The sequence below is a fragment of the Anomaloglossus baeobatrachus genome, chromosome 8, assembly GCF_048569485.1.
Source record: "Anomaloglossus baeobatrachus isolate aAnoBae1 chromosome 8, aAnoBae1.hap1, whole genome shotgun sequence".
Taxonomy (NCBI): domain Eukaryota; kingdom Metazoa; phylum Chordata; class Amphibia; order Anura; family Aromobatidae; genus Anomaloglossus; species Anomaloglossus baeobatrachus.
In genome coordinates this window covers 230,168,334-230,186,725 of record NC_134360.1, presented here as the reverse complement: position 1 = coordinate 230,186,725, position 18,392 = coordinate 230,168,334, and the positions used below count along the sequence as shown (strand labels likewise).

General features: G+C 50.2%; 2 protein-coding genes across 2 annotated transcripts in view; one reads left to right on the top strand and one right to left on the bottom strand.

The window, feature by feature from the left end:
- Positions 1-11,407, top strand: part of LOC142249475 (methylcrotonoyl-CoA carboxylase beta chain, mitochondrial-like) — a 33,082-nt gene extending 21,675 nt beyond the window's left edge. The window contains 1 exon segment of the mRNA XM_075321131.1: positions 11,278-11,407. Within this exon segment, the coding sequence (XP_075177246.1) occupies positions 11,278-11,361 (84 nt within the window). The 3' untranslated portion in view covers positions 11,362-11,407.
- Positions 11,408-12,631: 1,224 nt separating this feature from the next.
- LOC142249474 (retinoid isomerohydrolase-like) lies at positions 12,632-17,627 on the bottom strand. The gene is made up of 6 exons (XM_075321130.1): positions 17,494-17,627; positions 17,076-17,205; positions 16,806-16,920; positions 14,339-14,433; positions 14,152-14,263; positions 12,632-12,993 (listed from the first exon to the last, which is right to left on the bottom strand). The coding sequence occupies exons 1-6, from the start codon at positions 17,625-17,627 to the stop codon at positions 12,842-12,844; spliced, it is 738 nt and encodes a 245-aa protein (XP_075177245.1). The 3' UTR covers positions 12,632-12,841.
- Positions 17,628-18,392: the final 765 nt, after the last annotated feature.

Sequence of the window (18,392 nt, the reverse complement as noted above, 5' to 3'; positions counted from 1 at the left end):
ACGCTGCCCACGTCTAGGACTCGGTCGCGCCGGCCGCTGGAATAGTGGCGCGGCTGGCACTTGTAGTGCGCCGGGGACTTCAGCGCGGCCCGCGCTTTTACGGCGGCCGCGCTGATAACTCGAGTCCCCGGCTTTTGCGGCCTGCTTTCGTTCGTTCCCGCCCCCAGACCTGCCAGTCAGGAGAGGGGCGGGACGCTGGCCAGTGCATCAGCGCTGAGGGCTGGAGTCGTTTTTACATACTCCAGCCCTCACAGTCAGCACAGAGGGGACACTGTTCCCGCACTTTTGTTTGGGAACTCCCACGGACCGCCCCTCTCCACACAAGCCGGCAGCCATTCTTGCCAGACACGCTGCGCTGCAGAGGGGAGCCGGGGAGACCCAGACAAGGCATTCTGCAGCCTCTTACCCGCTGTTCAGCGGGCGGTAAGCAGCCCTCAGGGCTCACCCCCTCTTGTGCTCGTAGTATTCTTAGTATTTTGTTGCTACAAATACTTTGTACTGCATAGCGCTGGTCGCCCTTTTGGCTATAGACTCTCTCACATGCAGAGAGCCAGCAGCATGTCGCCCGTAAAACGCAAGGGTGCCAAAGCACAGACATTATATGCTTCCTGCACCGCATGTCGGACTTTTCTACCGGCAGGCTCCACGGACCCCCATTGTGTGCAGTGCTCGGCCCCTGCGGCGCTTGCACAGTCGGGACCTCTGCTGGACGTGTCCCAGGGTGTACCACCTGTGAATGCTGTCCAGGTGACAGGAACTGAGTTTGCAGCTTTTGCTGACAGAATGTCTCTCACTATGTCACAAATTCTTGACACATTGCGAGCTAGGCCTGTACTTCAGACCACGGACACTGTGCAATCATTGCCCCCTGGTCCCCCTCAGCTCCTAGCTCCGGGACGGGCATCTACACCTCAGGGTGAAGACTCTGACTCGGACGATGGCCCCGGGCAGCCTAAGCGGGCTCGTTATGACGGGCCTTCACATTCATCTCAATGGTCTGGATCCCAGCGGGATGAATCTATGGGTGATGAGGCGGACGTAACTGATCAGGATTCTGATCCTGGGACCGCTCTCAATCTAGATACACCAGATGGTGACGCCATAGTTAATGATCTTATATTTAACATCAATAAGATGTTGAATATTTCCCCACCAGCTCCTCCTGTAGAGGAGTCAGCTTCGCAGCACGAGAGAATCCATTTCAGATACCCTAAGCGTACATTAAGCACTTTTCTGGACCACGCTGACTTCAGAGACGCAATCCAGAAACCCCACGCTTATCCTGAAAGGCGTTTTCCTAAACGACTTAAAGATACACGCTACCCTTTTCCCTCTGAAGTGGTCAAGGGTTGGACCCAGTGTCCAAAAGTGGATCCTCCAATTTCCAGGCTTGCAGCTAGATCCTTGGTTGCTGTTGAAGATGGAGCGGCACTTAAAGATGCCACTGACAGGCAGATGGAGCTCTGGCTGAAATCCATCTATGAAGCGATTGGAGCGTCATTAGCGCCTTCTTTTGCGGCCGTATGGGCACTCCAAGCTATCACGGCCGGGCTTGCGCGAGTCGACTCAGTCACACGTGCATTTGCCCCGCAGGTAGCACCATTGACCTCGCAAATGGCGGCATTCGCGTCGTACGCGATTAATGCTGTTCTGGACGCTACAAGCCGCACGGCAGTGGCGTCAGCCAACTCAGTTGTTTTGCGTAGGGCTCTGTGGTTGAGACATTGGAAAGCAGATTCTCATTCCAAGAAGTGCTTAACCAATTTGCCTTTTTCTCGTGACCGATTGTTTGGAGAGCGTTTGGATGAAATCATCAAACACTCCAAGGGTAAGGACTCTTCCTTACCGCAACACAGACAAAACAAGCCCCAACAGAGGAGGGGTCAGTCTGGTTATCGGTCCTTTCGAGGACAGGGCAGGTCCCAATTCGCCTCGTCAAAAAAGACTCAAAAGGACCAGAGACGTTCAAATCCTTGGAGGTCTCAGTCACGCCCAAAAAGACCAGCCGGAGGAACCGTTGCCAAAACGACGTCCTCCTGACTTGCGGTCTCCGATACCCACGCCCGCGGTCGGTGGGAGGCTGTCCCACTTTGGCGACATTTGGCTAGCAAGCGTCAAAGACCGTTGGGTGAGAGATATTCTATCTCACGGGTACAGGATAGAGTTCAGTTCTCGTCCGCCAACTCGTTTCTTCCGAACTTCTCCACCACCAGACCGAGCCGATGCTCTGTGGCAGGCGGTGGCCGCTCTAAAGGCGGAAGGAGTGGTGACCTCCGTCCCTCTTCAGGAACAGGGTCACGGTTTTTACTCCAATCTGTTTGTGGTCCCAAAAAAGGACGGATCGTATCGTCCCGTCCTGGATCTGAAGTTGCTCAACAGACACGTAAAAGTCAGGAGGTTCCGGATGGAATCCCTACGCTCCGTCATAGCCTCAATGTCTCAGGGAGATTTTCTAGCATCAATAGACATCAAAGATGCGTATCTCCACGTGCCGATTGCACCAGAGCATCAGCGTTTCCTACGTTTCGTCATACACGACGAGCACCTACAGTTCGTAGCGTTACCCTTCGGTCTGGCAACAGCCCCCCGGGTCTTCACCAAAGTCATGGCAGCAGTAGTAGCTGTTCTGCACTCGCAGGGTCACTCGGTCATCCCGTATCTAGACGACCTGCTTATAAAGGCATCCTCTCAAGAAGCATGCCAACACAGTCTGGAGGTGGCGCTAGACACTCTCCAGACTTTCGGGTGGATTATCAACTTTCCAAAGTCTCATCTAACCCCGACCCAATCTCTGACTTATCTTGGCATGGAGTTTCATACTCTATCAGCGATAGTGAGGCTTCCACTGGACAAGCAGTGCTCGCTACGGACTGGAGTGCAATCTCTCCTTCAGAGCCAGTCGCACTCACTGAGGCGCCTCATGCATTTCCTAGGAAAGATGGTAGCAGCAATGGAGGCAGTCCCGTTCGCGCAGTTTCATCTGCGCCCTCTCCAATGGGACATTCTGCGCCAATGGGATGGGAGATCGACGTCCCTCGACAGGACGGTCTCCCTCTCTCAGACTGCCAAGGACTCTCTCCGTTGGTGGCTTCTCCCCAACTCATTGTCACAGGGAAAGTCGTTCCTTCCCCCGTCCTGGGCAGTGGTCACGACAGATGCGAGCCTATCAGGGTGGGGAGCGGTGTTTCTCCACCACAGGGCTCAGGGGACGTGGACTCAGGAAGAGTCCACCTTGCAGATCAATGTTCTGGAAATCAGAGCAATCTATCTTGCTCTGCGAGCCTTCCAACAATGGCTGGAAGGCAAGCAGATTCGGATTCAGTCGGACAACTCCACAGCGGTGGCGTACATCAACCACCAAGGGGGAACACGCAGTCGCCAAGCTTTTCAAGAAGTCCAGCGGATTTTGACGTGGGTGGAAAGCAGAGCGTCCACCATATCTGCAGTTCACATCCCAGGCGTGGAAAACTGGGAAGCGGACTTTCTCAGTCGCCAGGGCATGGACGCAGGAGAATGGTCCCTTCACCCGGACGTGTTTCAACAGATCTGTTGCCGCTGGGGGTCGCCGGACGTCGATCTGATGGCGTCACGGCACAACAACAAGGTCCCAGTTTTCATGGCACGGTCTCACGATCACCGAGCGCTGGCGGCAGACGCATTGGTTCAGGATTGGTCGCAATTCCGACTCCCCTATGTGTTCCCACCTCTAGCATTGTTACCCAGAGTTCTCCGGAAAATCAAGTCCGACTGCCAGCGAGCCATACTCGTCGCTCCAAATTGGCCAAGAAGGTCGTGGTACCCGGATCTGTGGCATCTCACGGTAGGCCAGCCGTGGGCACTACCAGACCGTCCAGATCTGCTGTCTCAAGGGCCGTTTTTCCATCAGAATTCTGCGGCCCTGAACCTGACTGTGTGGCCATTGAGTCCTGGATCCTAGCGGCCTCAGGTTTATCTCAGGGAGTTGTTGCCACAATGAGACAGGCTAGAAAACCATCCTCAGCTAAGATCTATCACAGAACGTGGAAGATATTCTTAGCGTGGTGCTTGGCTCAAGGGTTTTCTCCCTGGCCATTTGCATTGCCAATTTTTCTTTCCTTCCTGCAGTCTGGGTTGGAAAAAGGTTTGTCCCTTAGCTCGCTTAAGGGTCAAGTCTCCGCGTTATCCGTATTCTTTCAGAAGCGCTTGGCACAGCTTTCTAAAGTACGCACGTTTCTCCAAGGAGTTTGTCATATCGTTCCTCCTTACAGACGACCATTGGAACCCTGGGATCTGAACAAGGTTCTCCTTGCTCTTCAAAAGCCGCCTTTCGAGCCCTTGAAAGAGGTTCCCCTTTCTCGGCTTTCACAAAAGGTAGTTTTTCTTGTAGCGGTCACATCTCTTCGAAGAGTGTCCGAGCTGGCGGCGTTATCTTGCAAATCTCCCTTCCTGGTGTTTCACCAAGACAAGGTAGTACTGCGTCCAATTCCAGAGTTTTCTCCCAAGGTGGTTTCTTCCTTTCATCTCAATCAGGATATCACTTTGCCATCTTTGTGTCCGCATCCAGTTCACCAATTTGAAAAGGGTTTACATCTGTTGGACCTGGTGAGAGCACTCAGGATTTACATTTCTCGCACGGCGCCTCTACGCCGTTCGGATGCGCTCTTTGTCCTAGTCGCTGGTCAGCATAAGGGATCGCAAGCTTCCAAATCCACCCTGGCGCGGTGGATCAAGGAACCAATTCTTCACACATACCGTTCTGCTGGGCTTCAGATTCCATCTGGACTGAAGGCCCATTCTACCAGAGCCGTTGGTGCGTCCTGGGCGTTGAGGCATCAGGCTACGGCTCAGCAAGTGTGCCAGGCGGCTACCTGGTCGAGTCTGCACACGTTTACCAAACACTATCAAGTGCATACCTACGCTTCGGCAGACGCCAGCCTAGGTAGACGGGTCCTTCAGGCGGCGGTGGCCCACCTGTAGGAAGAGGCTGTATGACAGCCCGTTCATGTGGTATCTTTTTACCCACCCAGGGACTGCTTTTGGACGTCCCACTGTCTGGGTCTCCCAATTAGGAGCGAAAAAGAAGAAGGGAATTTTGTTTACTTACCGTAAATTCCTTTTCTTCTAGCTCCAATTGGGAGACCCAGCACCCGCCCTATTTGTTTTTAGGGTTTCGTTTTTTTCGGGTGCACATGTTGTTCACGTTGTTTCTTAAGTTCTCCGATCTAGTTATCGGATTGAATTTGTTTTTGAAACTGTTATTGGCTTTCCTCCTTCTTGCTTTGGTACTAAAACTGAGGAATCCGTACTCCTACGGGAGGGTGTATAGCCAGAAGGGGAGGGGCCTTACACTTTTAAGTGTAGTTCTTTGTGCGGCCTCCAGAGGCAGTAGCTATACACCCACTGTCTGGGTCTCCCAATTGGAGCTAGAAGAAAAGGAATTTACGGTAAGTAAACAAAATTCCCTTCTTCTTTGGCGCTCCATTGGGAGACCCAGACAATTGGGGTGTATAGCTATGCCTCCGGAGGCCACACAAAGTATTACACTAAAAGTGTAAAGCCCCTCCCCTTCAGCCTATACACCCCCCGTGCTGCCACGGGCTCCTCAGTTTTTATGCTTTGTGCGAAGGAGGCAGACATCCACGCATAGCTCCACAGCTTAGTCAGCAGCAGCTGCTGACTATGTCGGATGGAAGAAAAGAGGGCCCATAACAGGGCCCCCAGCATGCTCCCTTCTCACCCCACTCTTGTCGGCGGTGTTGTTAAGGTTGAGGTACCCATTGCGGGTACGGAGGCTGGAGCCCACATGCTGTTTTCCTTCCCCATCCCCCTTAGGGCTCTGGGTGAAGTGGGATCCTATCGGTCTCCAGGCACATGAGACCGTGCTCCATCCACAGCTCCTGCGGACTCTGCTGGATAGGAGCCGAGTATCGTTCAGGGACATGGCCCTGCTACTTTGAGGTACTCTGTGTCCCCGTGGGGACCGCGCACAGCAACACTCCAGCATTGCTGGGTGTGCTAGTGCACCGGGGACCGCGGCGCTGACTGCGTTTGTGCCTTTACACACTGCAGCGTCGCTGAGTGTGTTAGTGTATGGGGACTGCCGCGCTGACCGCCGCTGCCATTGTTATCACTGCGGCGCGGCTGGGACTGTTAGTGCGCCGGGGACTTCCGCGCCGACCGCGCTTATACGGCAGCCGCGCTTATAACTTTAGTCCCCGGCTTTTGCGGCCTAGTCTCATTCTTTTCCCGCCCCCAGGCCTGCCAGTCAGGGGAAGGGCGGGACGCTGTAAAGGACGTCAGCAACTGAGGCTGGAGCATGCTTTGCATACTCCACCCCCCTCACTGTGCACAGTGGGGCACCAGATTCCCGCACTTTCTAGGGCACGCCCACGGCCCCCTCCTCTCCTCAGGACGCCGGCAGCCATTCCTGTCAGCTCTGCTAACGCTGGAGAAGGGAGACAAGCTCAGGGAGACCCAGGCAGGAATTCTGGTGACCACACAACCGCATTGCGCGGGCGGTAAGCAGCACCTAGGTGCTGGCCCCACTGGTGCAGAAGTGTACTTATAGATTATATGATTATAGGCTATACTTTACACTGTATGGTGCACGGTTGTTTTTGGCTATATACCCTCCTGTATTGCTCAGAGGAGACAACAGCATGTCGTCCACAAATAGCAAGGGTGCCAAAGCACAGACTTACTATGCTGCCTGTGCAGCATGTACGGCTATACTGCCGGCAGGTTCCACTGACCCTCATTGTGTGCAATGCTCGGCCCCTGTGGCACTTACTCAGCCGGAGCCTCTGCTAAGGGTGGCCCAGGGAGAACCACCTGTTAACACTGTCCAGGTGACAGGGACGGAGTTTGCAGTTTTTACTGAAAGACTTTCTGAGACTATGGCTAAGATATTAGAAGCCTTGCAGTCCAGGCCGGCATCTCAAGCCATGGGCACTGTGGAATCATTGCCCCCTGGTTCCCCTCAGTTGGAACAACAATGTTCTCCAGGGGTGTCTCATAGATCCCAGGGTGAGGTCTCTGACACGGACCGCAGCCCCAGACCGATTAAGCGAGCTCGCTATGATATCCCCTCGACATCATCACAATGTTCAGGGTCTCAGCGAGAGGACTCTCTGTATGATGATGCGGAGCTAGCTGATCAGGATTCTGATCCTGAAGCCGCTCTCAACCTTGATACTCCTGATGGGGACGCCATAGTGAATGATCTTATTGCGTCCATCAATCAAATGTTGGATATTTCTCCCTCAGCTCCTCCAGTGGAGGAGTCAGCTTCTCAGCAGGAGAAATTCCGTTTCAGGTTTCCCAAGCGTACAAAGAGTATGTTTCTGGACCACTCTGACTTCAGAGAGGCAGTCCAGAAACACCGACCTTGTCCAGATAAGCGTTTTTCCAAGCGCCTTAAGGATACACGTTACCCCTTCCCCCCTGACGTGGTCAAGGGCTGGACTCAGTGTCCCAAGGTGGATCCTCCAATCTCCAGACTGGCGGCTAGATCCATAGTTGCAGTGGAAGATGGAGCTTCACTCAAGGATGCCACTGACAGACAGATGGAGCTCTGGTTGAAATCCATCTATGAAGCTATCGGCGCGTCTTTTGCTCCAGCATTCGCAGCCGTATGGGCACTCCAAGCTATCTCAGCTGGTCAGGCGCAAATTGACGCACTCACACGTACGTCTGCGCCGCAGGTGGCGTCCATAACCTCTCAAACGTCGGCATTTGCGTCCTACGCTATTAATGCTGTCCTGGACTCTGCGACCCGTACGGCGGTTGCAGCCGACAATTCGATGGCAATACGCAGGGCCTTGTGGCTACGGGAATGGAAGGCAGATTCGGCTTCCAAAAAGTGCTTAACTGGTTTGCCATTTTCTGGCGACCGCTTGTTTGGTGAGAGATTGGATGAAATCATCAAACAATCCAAGGGAAAGGAAACATCCTTACCCCAGGCCAAACCAAAAACTCCCCAACAGAGGAGGGGACAGTCGAGGTTTCGGTCCTTTCGGGGGGCGGGCAGGTCCCAATTCTCCTCGTCCAAGAGGCCTCAGAAGGATCAGAGGAACTCCGACGCATGGCGGTCCAAATCACGCCCTAAAAAGACCGCCGGAGGTGCCGCTACCAAGGCGGCTTCCTCATGACTTACAGCCTCCTCACACCGCATCCTCGGTCGGTGGCAGGCTCTCCCGCTTTTGCGACACCTGGCTGCCACAAGTAAAAGACCGTTGGGTGAGAGACATTTTGTCTCACGGTTACAGGATAGAGTTCAGCTCTCGTCCTCCGACTCGATTCTTCAGAACATCTCCGCCTCCCGAGCGAGCCGAGGCTCTTCTGCAGGCGGTGGGCATTCTGAAGGCAGAAGGAGTGGTGGTCCCGGTTCCTCTTCAGCAACAGGGTCACGGTTTCTACTCCAACCTGTTTGTGGTTCCAAAGAAGGACGGGTCTTTCCGTCCTGTTTTGGATCTAAAACTGCTCAACAAACACGTAATGACCAGGCGGTTCCGGATGGAATCCCTCCGCTCCGTCATCGCCTCAATGTCCCAAGGAGATTTCCTAGCATCGATCGATATCAAAGATGCGTATCTCCACGTACCGATTGCTTCAGAGCATCAGCGCTTCCTGCGCTTCGCCATAGGAGACGAACACCTTCAGTTCGCGGCACTGCCGTTCGGTCTGGCGACAGCCCCAAGAGTTTTCACCAAGGTCATGGCTACAGTAGTTGCGGTCCTCCACTCTCAGGGTCACTCGGTGATACCTTACTTAGACGATCTGCTGGTCAAGGCACCCTCTCAAGAGGCATGCCAACACAGCCTCAACGTTACTCTGGAGACTCTCCAGAGTTTCGGGTGGATCATCAATTTTCCAAAGTCAAATCTGACACCGGTCCAATCGCTGACATATCTTGGCATGGAGTTCCATACTCTTCCAGCGATAGTGAAGCTTCCGCTGGACAAACAGCGTTCACTACAGACAGGGGTGCAATCTCTCCTTCAAGGTCGGTCACACCCCTTGAGGCGCCTCATGCACTTCCTGGGGAAGATGGTGGCAGCAATGGAGGCAGTTCCTTTTGCGCAGTTTCACCTGCGTCCTCTTCAATGGGACATCCTACGCAAATGGGACAGGATGCCGACGTCCCTAGACAGGAACGTCTCCCTCTCTCAGGCAACCAAAGCTTCCCTTCGGTGGTGGCTTCTTCCCACCTCATTATCGAAGGGGAAATCCTTCCTACCCCCATCCTGGGCGGTGGTCACGACGGACGCGAGTCTGTCAGGGTGGGGAGCAGTTTTTCTCCACCACAGGGCTCAGGGTACGTGGACTCAGCAAGAGTCCTCACTTCAGATCAATGTTCTGGAGATCAGGGCAGTGTATCTTGCCCTAAAAGCGTTCCAGCAGTGGCTGGAAGGCAAGCAGATCCGAATTCAGTCGGACAACTCCACAGCGGTGGCATACATCAACCACCAAGGTGGAACACGCAGTCGGCAAGCCTTCCAAGAAGTCCGGCGGATTTTGATGTGGGTGGAAGCCACGGCCTCCACCATCTCCGCAGTTCACATCCCGGGCGTAGAAAACTGGGAAGCAGACTTTCTCAGTCGCCAGGGCATGGACGCAGGGGAATGGTCCCTTCACCCGGACGTGTTTCAGGAGATCTGTTGCCGCTGGGGGATGCCGGACGTCGACCTAATGGCGTCACGGCACAACAACAAGGTCCCAACATTCATGGCTCGATCTCAAGATCACAGAGCTCTGGCGGCAGACGCCTTAGTTCAGGATTGGTCGCAGTTTCAGCTTCCTTATGTGTTTCCTCCTCTGGCACTGTTGCCCAGAGTGTTACGCAAGATCAGGGCCGACTGCCGCCGCGTCATCAATTATTCCTGTCGTGGTGCTCTGCTCAGGGTTTCTCTCCCTGGCCATTTGCCTTGCCCACTTTTCTGTCCTTTCTTCAATCCGGATTGGAAAAGGGTTTGTCGCTAGGCTCCCTTAAGGGACAAGTCTCTGCGCTCTCTGTGTTTTTTCAGAAGCGCCTGGCCAGACTCCCACAGGTACGCACGTTCCTGCAAGGGGTTTGTCACATCGTCCCTCCTTACAAGAGTCCGTTAGAACCCTGGGATCTGAACAGGGTGCTGATGGTTCTTCAGAAACCACCGTTCGAGCCAATGAGGGATATTTCGCTCGCACGCCTTTAGCAGCGTTGTCATGCAAAGCTCCTTTCCTGGTGTTTCACCAGGACAAGGTGGTTCTGTGTCCGGTTCCGGAATTCCTCCCTAAGGTGGTATCCCCCTTTCATCTCAATCAGGATATCTCCTTACCTTCTTTTTGTCCTCATCCAGTTCACCAGTGTGAAAAGGATTTGCACTTGTTAGATCTGGTGAGAGCACTCAGACTCTACATTTCTCGTACGGCGCACCTGCGCCGCTCGGATGCACTCTTTGTCCTTGTCGCTGGCCAGCGTAAAGGGACACAAGCTTCCAAATCAACCCTGGCTCGGTGGATCAAGGAACCAATTCTCGAAGCTTATCGTTCCTCGGGGCTTCCGGTTCCCTCAGGGCTGAAGGCCCATTCTACCAGGGCCGTGGGAGCGTCCTGGGCCTTGCGACACCAGGCTACGGCTCAGCAGGTGTGTCAGGCAGCTACCTGGTCGAGCCTGCACACTTTCACGAAACACTATCAGGTGCATACCTATGCTTCGGCAGATGCCAGCCTAGGTAGGCAAGTCCTTCAGGCGGCGGTTGCCCACCTGTAGGACGGAGCCGTTACGGCTCTATTATGAGGTATTATTTACCCACCCAGGGACTGCTTTTGGACGTCCCAATTGTCTGGGTCTCCCAATGGAGCGCCAAAGAAGGGAATTTTGTTTACTTACCGTAAATTCCTTTTCTTCTAGCTCCAATTGGGAGACCCAGCACCCGCCCCTGTTTTTTGTGTACACATGTTGTTCACGTTGAATGGTTTCAGTTCTCCGATATTCCTTCGGATTGAATTTACTTTAAACCAGTTTATAATTTTTTCCTCCTTCTTGCTTTTGCACCAAAACTGAGGAGCCCGTGGCAGCACGGGGGGTGTATAGGCTGAAGGGGAGGGGCTTTACACTTTTAGTGTAATACTTTGTGTGGCCTCCGGAGGCATAGCTATACACCCCAATTGTCTGGGTCTCCCAATTGGAGCTAGAAGAAAAGGAATTTACGGTAAGTAAACAAAATTCCCTTCTTTTCCAATATTAAAAAAAAAAAAAAAAAAAGAATTTCCACTTATTTTAATGTTCACTAAAAATGCTTCTTTTTTTTTCTACAGGTTCTTGGCAAATGCTTAAAAATCATTAGACAAAAAAAATATGAAAAAGTCGCTCTTCAAAATTCTCCGCTGCTGAGGATGTGACGAGCGCGATGCAGAAAAGGTTTTTTTTTTTTTTTTTTTTTTAAATAGTATATAATGTAATATGTCTGGACCAGATAAAGTGCCTCATAGTGTAATATATTAAAGTTTATACTCACTCAGGTGTAACTGGCGTCTGTATATCTACTGTACACTACATGGAGAGAAGTATTGGGGCGCACGTCCGATATACACAATGCCCTTTATAAATTGCTCTTTTAAAGCCCTAACCACTGTTGTAATTTGCTTTTATTAGGCCTCTTTCACACGTCAGTGACTCTGCTACGTATGTGCTAGTTTTTATATGTACCAGAATCACAGACATATGCCGACCCATTAAAATCAATGGGCCTGTGCGCACATCAGTGATTTATCTCTGACTGTGTCTCTGTGCGGCGTACATGTGTGTCCGTGTGCTTTGCACGGAAACATGTCCGTTTTTTTTCTGGCGTCATTGACGTCCCACAGACTACACTATGGTGATCCGTGAAACACGTACCCAGAAAACACGGACATTGAAACTAAAAAGCATTCTCCAGCGACGCTGTGTTCTGCCTCTGCTCTCTGCAGCTTCCTGCCAGGCCAATTACTGTCATGCGTATTCATTTATGCAGGCACAGCCGACCCGGAAGTAGCTGCAGAGGAGAGAGACAAGTGGTGGCCGGCTGCTGCATCGCGGGACTCTTCAGCACCACGGACTGCAGGAGCGGGGACAGGTGAATTTATCATATATCACGGCTTGCACATGGACAACTTACGTGTGCCGTGAATCATGGCACATAGACGTTTTTCACTGACGTGTGAAACAGGCCTTATAAAATTCTCGATCATTCTCCTTATTCAGCTGATAACCATATGTGTAATATTTTTTTTGTATTTTTCTGTGGTGTGGCGTTTCGTTTTATGGGCGTCTTAGATGGGACATCACAGGCGGTCGGCTCTGCAGCCATTCACCACAGCTTTGTCATGGCTGACCCCTCCTCACATCCAGAATGAATCACTCATGGTGATGGAGGCAGTAAGAAGTGTCCGCAGCTTTTATCACTGCCACCATAGTTGCTTCTTCTACCGCCACAGCCTCATTGAAATGAATTGTAATCAGGGGTTGGAGATAGAAGCAGGGTAAGTGACCGCTCGGCCGCCCCATGTACAGCTATTGGAGGAAGACGACACTTTATACTAACAATATGGTAGAAAGTTTTCTGTCTTGTTACATTTTGTTTCTATAAAGATCACACATCGTCCAACAGTAAAACAATGCAAAAGATGTTTATTATGAAATAAGGTTTACACTAATTTCCTCCTAAGGCCAATATAGAGCAATAGGTACATAAATATACAAAGTGATGAATATGTGCAGCCTCCGTGTACAGCATGTGCAGCTGCGCCGTCTCCTGTCCTCGGATTGGACCTGTACACTGTTTCCGCACTTGGTTCAGTGCGATGTTGTACTTTTGTGTCGCTGCTGCAGGATCGGTTTCATTCAGGCGTTCTTAAACATGCCGTGAAATGTGACAGGGATGATGGTGTCCACCTCGGCCCTGGCGATTTCACTCATGTCCTTGGCGTCCAGGATCAGCAGGAAGGACGGCTTGTGCCCCACCGCCGGGGCAATGGCCACACTCAGTATCACACCTGCGGTAATAATACAAAGTCATCCAGGGCAGCGACCGCTGATGATCTTATGGGTTCTTGCATCCCACTTTTAACTCCTCGTGAGAGGTAAATGTGTCAATCTTGTGTATACTGACAAATATAAGTGCGAGATCAAGGTGGCAGCGCTGCCGTCATACACAGTATCCTGCTGCAACCACCAAGATCGGAGATAACTCTCATCTCCGCAGTTTGAGCATCTAAAGCAGTGGTTCCCAAACCAGTCCTCACGGCCCCCAACAGGTCATGTTTTCAGGATTTCCTTACTATTGAACAGGTGATGGAATCATTATCAAGGCATCACCTGTGCTAAATTAAGGAAATCCTGAAAACATGACCTGTTGGGGGCCGTGAGGACTGGAGTTTGGGAACCACTGATCTAAAGAATTAAAACTAAGAATCCAGATCATTATACAATCGTGTGGATTAAAGAGCGTGTTACACGCAGTGACATCGCTGGTGTAAGCACCCGCCCCCGTCGTTTGTGCATCACGGGCAAATCGCTGCCCATGGGGCACAATATCGTTCGGAGCCATTACACGGGCTTACCTGCCTGGCGACGTCGCTCTGGCCGGCGAACCGCCTCCTTTCTAAGGGGGCGCTTCGTGTGGCGTCACTAAGCAGCCGCCCAATAGAAGCGGAGATGAGCGGATGTAACATCCTGCCCACCTCCTTCCTTCCTCATTGCCGGCGGCCGCAGGTAAGCTCCAGTTCGTCGTTCCCGAGGTGTCACACGTAGCGATGTGTGCTGCCTCGGGAACGATGAACAACCTACGTCCTCTACAATCAACGATTTTATGAAAATGAACGACGTGTCAACGATGGATGATTTGGTGAGTATTTTCCACCGTTAACGGTCGTTCCTTGCTGTCACACGCAACGACGTCGCTAACTATGCCGGATGTGCGTCACGGAATCCGTGACCCCGGCAATATATTGTTAGATACGTCGTTGCGTGTAACGGGGCCTTTACTTTCGTCTCTGCGACTGTTGCAGCCATGGACACTTTTTGGGACAGACCTGTCTGCTTGAAGCTTTCTACATTGCATTGTCATTTTCCCAATTTTACTGTAAATAACATGAAATGTTGCCAAATAAACAATTAACCCTTAGCTGAACAATCCCTTGAAATATCATTACCATCATCTTCCTCCAGTGCGTCGGGTGTCGGGACAAATATGGGCTCAGACGGGTAGGTGTTGGGCTCTTGCCATACCCACGTTTCTTTGCTCTTGACGTTCAGCTTCACAAGCTGGAAGAGTTTAGACAATGACGTTATATCTGAAGACGAGTGCGGAATAGGAAATAAATATATCTATATACCAACCCTGTCAGGAATGAAGTGGTTTAGTCCCAGCCCATACGCATACTTGTAATCTTTACCGCCATATGCCTTGTAGTTGATTTGTGGGAATTCGAAGGCTGCAGGAATATTAGAATAAGGATGAGATCTATTAAAGGGAAAGGTTTGCACAGATTTTGCAGACTATGTTGGTGCTATAATGATATAAGATCACAGCAAAACACTGCCACCCGGTGGTCAGACAGATGGTAGCAGCCGATGCACATTTTTAATGAGATCTGCAAACTTATCTGTGCCACAGTAAGGGGTGCTTCACACACAGCGAGATCGCTGCTGAGTCACGTTTTTTATGACCTCATTAGCGATCTCGCTGTGTGTGACACTGAGCAGCGATCTGGCCCCTGCTGTGAGATCGCTGCTCGTTACACACAGCCCTGGTTCGTTTTTTTATTGTTGCTCTCCCGCTGATAAGTACACATCGCTGTGTGTGACAGCGAGAGAGCAACAATCCTGAATGTGAAGGGAGCAGAAGCCGGCGTCTGACAGCCTGCGGTAAGCTGTAACCAAGGTGGTTACCCGATATTTACCTTCGTTACCAGCCTCCGCAGCTCTCACGCTGCCAGTGCCGGCTCCTGCCCCCTGCACACGCTAAGCTAAGCGGTGTGCGCTGGTAACTAAGGTAAACATCGGGTAACCATACCCAATGTTTACCTTAGTTACCAGTGTCCGCAGCTTCCAGACGCCGGCTCCGTGCAAGTGCAGCGTCGCTTGCACGTCGCTGCTGGCTGGGGGCTGGTCACTGGTCGCTGGTGAGATCTGCCTGTTTGACAGCTCACCAGCGACCATGTAGCGATGCAGCAGCGATCCTGACCAGGTCAGATCGCTGGTCGGATCGCTGCTGCATCGCTAAAGTGTGAAGGTACCCTAAAGCAAGATGCAGTAAAATCCACTTCTAATTAGGAGTTAACAAAAGAAAAACCATCCCTTTAGGCAAACAATTAAATTAGTAAGTAAAGATGACTCATGCAGCTGCAGATACCGCAATTAGTTTTGTTTTAGACATTAAAAAAAAAATAAAGAATCCCTTACACCCCAAGAAGGGAGGAAGCTCATCAAAAGGGTTCATTAGTTCAGCATGATTCTAATAAAATCTGCAGTAAATATTGACCGATCTGTCATAATATGTAGACCTTGGGTGTTGAAACCACAAATGTAACAATTCTGACATCTTCCCATCATCGCCATCAGTACATGTAGGCTACATGCGCACACTGCAGTTTTGTAGTCACAACAAAACTGTTTAAATAAAAACTCCTTTTAATGATGCAGCCTTTTTTGTTGCATTTTTGATCATGGGTTTTTTATGCGTTTTTGGCAGCTTCTTCTGGAAAAAAACACAAGGTGATGGAACATGCTACATTTTTTTTTTATGTCAGAAGTTTGTGACAAACTGCAGCCAAAAAAACTGCAATGTGCGCACAGCAAATCTGAATTCTCATAGACTTTACTGGGAAGTCAAAAGTCAAAACTTTCAGACAACTGAACTAAAAAACGTGACAATGAAGTGTCAAACTGCAACGTGTGCATGTAGCCTAAGACCATGTGTGCACATTGCAGTTTTGTTTCTTCAGCAAAAAAAGCATAAAAAAAGCATGTGTTTTTGCCGTGTTTCAGTGCATTTTCCCGATGCGTTTCTTCTCTATATTCAATGGAAAAAGGCAAAAAGAATTGACACGCCGTTTCTTTTTTTCTGCAACCAAAATTGCAAGTAAAAAAGAAGCAACATTCGCACAGCCTTTCTGAATTCTCATAGACTTTGCTGGGGAAGGTAATGCATACAGTTTAGGACAATAAACTGCACTAAAAACACAACAAAACCGCACTGTGCGCACAGGGCCTAAGGCTTCTAAAAACTGCGCCTTATGGCAGAAAAATGCACCAAAAAAAGCATGCTTTTTTTGGTGTGTTTGCTTGTTTTTGTCCCATGCGTTTTTTTCTTTTTTTTTTTTAGTGAAAACATTGGCTGAAAGGGCAAAAAAAAACCAAACCGCACCAACAACAATTGCCATGCTGCTTCTTTTTTTCTGCACCCACAACTGCAAGAAAAAAAAGAAGCAACGTGCGCAGAGCACCTATGCATTCTCATCGACTTTGCTGGGATAAGGATAGACATGCAGATTTGGGCAACAAACGGCACCAAAAAACGCAGCGTGCGCACAAGGCCTTATCACTACAAGCCCTTTTCTACAAGGAGGACAACCATATAATTGGGAAAACCCTACTAGACCCACGGTTTAGCAGAACCAATCCCCAAGACGCGGCGTATAGGGGGAACAACACAGGACCTGACGATTTGTCCCTTCTCGGCTGCGCTGAACTTTCCGCTCGTCCATTTTTCCTGCTTCCAACTCATCAACTTAAAGAACTAACGTACCCCGTCCCTGACAGGCGCCATTATCAGGGCACCAGTTTTAGATTTCATTACACAAACCTTGCCGAGGTCCAGAAAAGAGAACCTCCGGCTCCAGCCAGATGGTGTCGTCGCTGCGCAGCGTTGCGGTAGCGGTGGTGTACGGCAGATTTACCAAGTTCTTTCCTGCGTCGTTCTGGTAGAAGAGAGAAACTGGATTTGCATAACTTCATCCCTCACTTCCACCCTGATGCATATTTTGTCCATTACATAGATTACAAACTACAATGTGTGCAAGCAGAGCTGCAGTGTAAAGCATAGAGGAGACCATAATATAGCAGTGGCCATTACCTTCTGGATGTCGAGGGGCAGCACGTATCTCCGCACTTCAGGTTGGGGGGCTTTCTGTGCCAGGCGCTTCACTTCCTCCCAGTTCTCACGTAAATTGGCCAGATATAAATAATTGTAGATAAATTCAAAGCTGCAACGAGAAAAGTTTCCGGTGATTTCCAGAAGTAAATGCGGCTGTTTATAAAAGATACCGAAATAATGGCTAAAGATGAGCGAGAAGCTACAAGGAGGATCTCACTCCGGAGGAGACATCACTGTGACCCATGCAATGCTTCTTTCCCCCTCTGGGGGCGCTGTGGAAGAATTAAACACTTGATCCCGAATCTTTCACAGTTTATAATTGATCACTGATCTATGATTGTCTTATGTTGACGCCTTCTAAGATAAAAGATTGTTCTAAGTGACAAGCCTCCATTACCCCTTCCAGCAGCAAAGATCCACAATAAGAAATCCATTGTCTTCATAGGTGTTAATATGATGGAAAATGTTGAAGGCCGAAGTCCTGTACTTTATATTAAGGTATTCTCCTGTGTGCTTCTCCGCAACATGCATCCACACCTACAACACAGCGGGTCAAAGAAAGGGTTAACTACACTGGTGGGGGGCACAAGAGTAAGAGTAACCCCCACCCCAACTGAATATATTCACCACTATTCCTCTACATAGAGGGCAGTATTATAGTAGCTAATTCTTGTACGTAGGGGCAGTATTATACCGTAGTAGTTATATTCTTGTACATAGGGGGCAGTATTATAGTAGTTATATTCTTGTACATAGGGCAGTATTATAGTAGTTATAGTCTTGTACATAGAGGGCAGTATTATAGTAGTTATATTCTTGTACATAGGGGGCAGTATTATAGTAGTTATATTCTTGTATATAGGGACAGAATTATAGTAGTTATATTCTTGTACATAGGGGGCAGTATTATAGTAGTTATATTCTTGTACATAGGGCAGTATTATAGTAGTTATAGTCTTGCACATAGAGGGCAGTATTATAGTAGTTATAGTCTTGTACATAGGGGCAATATTATAGTAGCTATATTTTCTTTGTCGCTCCATTGGGAGACCCAGACAATTGGGTGTATAGCTTCTGCCTCCGGAGGCCACACAAAGTATTACACTTAAAAAGTGTAACCCCTCCCCTCTGCCTATACACCCTCCCGTGGATCACGGGCTCCTCAGTTTTATGCTTTGTGTGGAAGGAGGAACACATCCACTCATGCATTCTCATATTAGTTATGTCGGTTGGAAGAAAAGAGGGTCCCCGACATGTTCCCTTCTCACCCCACTACGTCGGCGGTGTTGTTAAGGT